This window comes from Rhinopithecus bieti, unplaced genomic scaffold (genome assembly GCF_001698545.2).
Source record: "Rhinopithecus bieti isolate Rb0 unplaced genomic scaffold, ASM169854v2 scaffold_5216, whole genome shotgun sequence".
Lineage (NCBI taxonomy): Eukaryota > Metazoa > Chordata > Mammalia > Primates > Cercopithecidae > Rhinopithecus > Rhinopithecus bieti.
Genome location: NW_016805021.1, coordinates 2,368,913 through 2,372,371, shown reverse-complemented (window position 1 = coordinate 2,372,371; position 3,459 = coordinate 2,368,913). Strand labels below are relative to the sequence as shown.

The 3,459-nt window shown below is 42.5% G+C and overlaps 1 protein-coding gene across 1 annotated transcript in view; it reads right to left on the bottom strand.

Moving 5' to 3' along the window:
- The window catches only part of RASGRF2 (Ras protein specific guanine nucleotide releasing factor 2), a 276,199-nt gene extending 272,746 nt beyond the window's left edge, over positions 1-3,453 (bottom strand). The window contains exon 1 of the mRNA XM_017870896.1: positions 3,031-3,453. Coding sequence (XP_017726385.1) covers positions 3,031-3,318 — 288 coding nt within the window. The 5' untranslated portion in view covers positions 3,319-3,453. The remainder of the gene's footprint in view (positions 1-3,030) is intronic.
- Between the last annotated feature and the right edge of the window lie 6 nt (positions 3,454-3,459).

The window sequence follows — 3,459 nt, the reverse complement described above, 5'->3', positions numbered from 1 at the left end:
AAAAAAAAAAAAAAACTGATTTTTTTTTGTTGTCAACCAACTTATTTTGAATTGCTATTTAGATGAAGCAAACCAGTGGGTGTTTTCTTCTTGTAACTTACCTAAAAACACAACTAATAAGCATAAAAATAATTTGAAGGATACGTGGAATTTAAGCTCCCAAGAATACTTAGAGGCAGTTTATAGCAATAATTACATCAACTATTGTAACTGTCAAGGAGATTACAATAAATATGTCGCCCTCCAATGTGAGTAATAAGAATGTCTCTGCCTCATGCAATGATGTTACTATAGGTTTGCACATCTGCTGACCTAACTAATTTATCATAATGTCCACTTCAGTCACCTGCTTGTCCTCGGCTTTTTAGACGCAGTATTTATTACAAACGCTGGTAATCTCTGAATCTTGTGAAATGGTCTTTCACATTCTCCACACTGCAAAAAGCTCACACTGTCTGTCATAACCTTAGAAATAGAAGATGCCATTATTGAAAGGTAATTGGAAACCAACTTAGCCAAACTCTTAATTTTTACATATTAGGAAACAGAGATTTCATTAACAGAAAAAAAAAAAAAGAGAAAAGATGAAGAGATGTGCTTAAAGAAATAACACAGAAACTTGGTGAAGAAAAATGACTCTGCCTCACTAAGTCCTGTTTCAAGCCCTAACCTTCAACTGTTTTGATAGTGTTGAGGGAGATACTGATACGGAAAGCTCCAGAAGCATATAAGGAGAAAGAAGCAAACCTTGGGATGTGCTCATCTCCTTCCATCCTCCACAGATCCTCCCATCCTCCACAGATCCACGAAGGATCTGGATGATCTGAGCACCTCAGCAACACAAATTAACTGAAAGGGAACCAACTGGATAAACTGTAGATTTAAGGGAGAATGTTTCTCCTTGTTTCTTATTTTCACAGTTTCTTCTTAATTGTTTAAACACACCCAGTTGGCAGTGCCAGAGAAAAGCATCAGTGGGCTAAGCTAACCCAACTCACAGTAGCACATCTAATGCAAGACAAAATGTGGAAGGTTTCCCAACCCAACTCCTAATCCATTCTGGAATGCTTGCTTCTCTACATCTCAGATTTATCTATAAACACCAAAGATTCTAATTTCTAACCTCTTGAAGATGCATAAAATGATGGAGAAATACTCATCATATGTATGGTCATGAAAAAGGAAAACAATTTTTTCATTAGATGGCCTATTTTGGACAACCATTAGAAAGTGGCATGAAAGTCAAACTGTTTGGAAGTTATGTTTCCTTATTAAAGTGCGAGAAAGAAAACAGTCCTGAAGATTACAGTCAAGATATTTTCCAAGTGGAAAAATGTTGGTTTCCATATAACATTAGCAAGTCAAGAGAGCCATATGAATTGTAACAGGTAACAACTCCCCACCCCTAACTTAAAAAAAAAAAAAAATTAAAAAAAAAAATCAAAAGTGGTTATCTTATATTAATATAAATACGAAGAAAACAAATAATTTGGGATTAAGTAAATGATATATATCCTGAGTAGTTTAAAATACTCTATTCTACTTTAGACATAATAACACTTAGAAACCTATTCATTTTGGTTCCTGTGGGGCCTTGGAACATATAACTTAAAAAAAATCCCACCAATAGAATATATACATATATATATTCCTGAAAAAAATGGTTCCTCAAAACTCTTCTCCCAATTTAAATTCTAAAATGCATGACTTGAAATTTATGTTTATATGTCTAGTATCTATATCTATAAAGTTAGAAATCAGTTTTGCAAATGACTGAACAAGCCCTCAGAAACTAAAGAGCATATTTAAAATTTCAGATTTATAAGTGATATAACAAGTTTAATCACTTAAGTCTGTTAATGATTTATAGTGAAAACAACTCAAACCTCTGGTTGGTCTAGTTTTAACTCCTCTTAATTTTACACATTGTTTTATGAGCAAAAACCCCCAAGGGGTTAGGTAGGCATCTTGCGGATCACTCCATTGCTAGTACCTCCCACAGCCTCTGTGGTTTGCGGTAGATGCTGTCTGATCTGACTTACATGGAAAATTCAGCTGCGAATATTTTTACGCAATAGCAAAAACAATCAGCCTTTTTTATATCAAGGTGGGGATCGAGAAGCTAAATGAGAACATTAGGAGCATAAAATTAGTCTGCTTTAACTTTAATAACCAAACGGTGATTGAAAACATACAAGTTTTGTGTTTGCAGGAATAAGGGGCTGGGATCACCAGACTTAAAGGGTTTTTCTCCCCCACCCCGCGGCCATGAGCACACAGCAAAACTAATAAAATTATGACCCAGAATTAAAAGGTCGCATTCATTTTCAAAGCATTCATTTAAAAGTACAGAAGCGTTCTTTAAAAATGCCCACATTTTTAAACATAGCAAGAATGTGGCTACCAAATATTAATCCTGAGGAATATGAATACACATTTACCTTCATAATTAGACCCAGCAGGTCAAATGTTAGCAAGGCCAACTGACCTAAATCACAAAGACTGATTGAAAATGACCAACAGAAAGTGTCTGTCCGGCTTGGGAGCCCCGCTTGTTCCCAGCTCAACCAGTGGTCAAACATCTGCAGGCAAAGAAATCTACACGCGCCAGCCGGGTATGGCAGAAACAAAACTTTTCCAAATAAGTTAGTTCTGTCTTGCCAATCTACACCCAACAGGTGTCAATACATGTCACCAGACAAAATTCTTGCGAGCCAGGTCTAGAGAAGCAATGGATGGTTGGCAGAGAAGCTGAAACGACTCTACGACCTCTACCAGGGTCCTGAAAGCAAGTTAGGCCACTATTCTGATTGTTCACTTCGCAGTGGGGTGGAGGGTTATGGAGATGGGAGAATCCCTGGATGAAGATGGGGAGGCGCGTGGAGATGTCCCGCCACTGGTACCGCGGGGGGATTTCAGAGCATGGTCCCCGCACTCTTTCACGGCCCCCGACCCCCGATCCCCGGGTTAGGACGGCAAGGGAGTGCGGCGACCAAGCCTGGGAGACCGCGGAGAGAGGGCGCGCGGTACCTGCTTGTCCAGTGCGTCCCGGACGCCTCCTGGCCCGGCGCCGGCCCTGGGTGGCGCGGGCGTTCGTTCGCAGCTGCAGCCCTCCAGGAGGTACATGCCCGCCGGGCGGCAGCTCTGCTCGCCCTCGAAGTAGAAGAGCACATTCTGGTAGAGGGCGAACCACTTCTCGTGCCAGCGGCTCGCCTCGGCCGTCTTCTTACTCAGGAAGCCGCGCTTGGTGCCCTCTTTGCGCGCCAGGAAAGCCAGGTACAGGGCGTGCCCCTCGTTGTAGCGCACGCTCTTCTGCATGGTGCGGGTGCTGGGGGCGCGCGGGCGGCTGCCCGTCTCACCCCTGCCTCGCGGCCATGGTCCGGCCGGCTCCCTCGAGGGCGCGCCCGCTCAGGTCCCGGCCGGCGAAGGGCGCCCCCTTTCCCCACGCCGCGCAGGGCA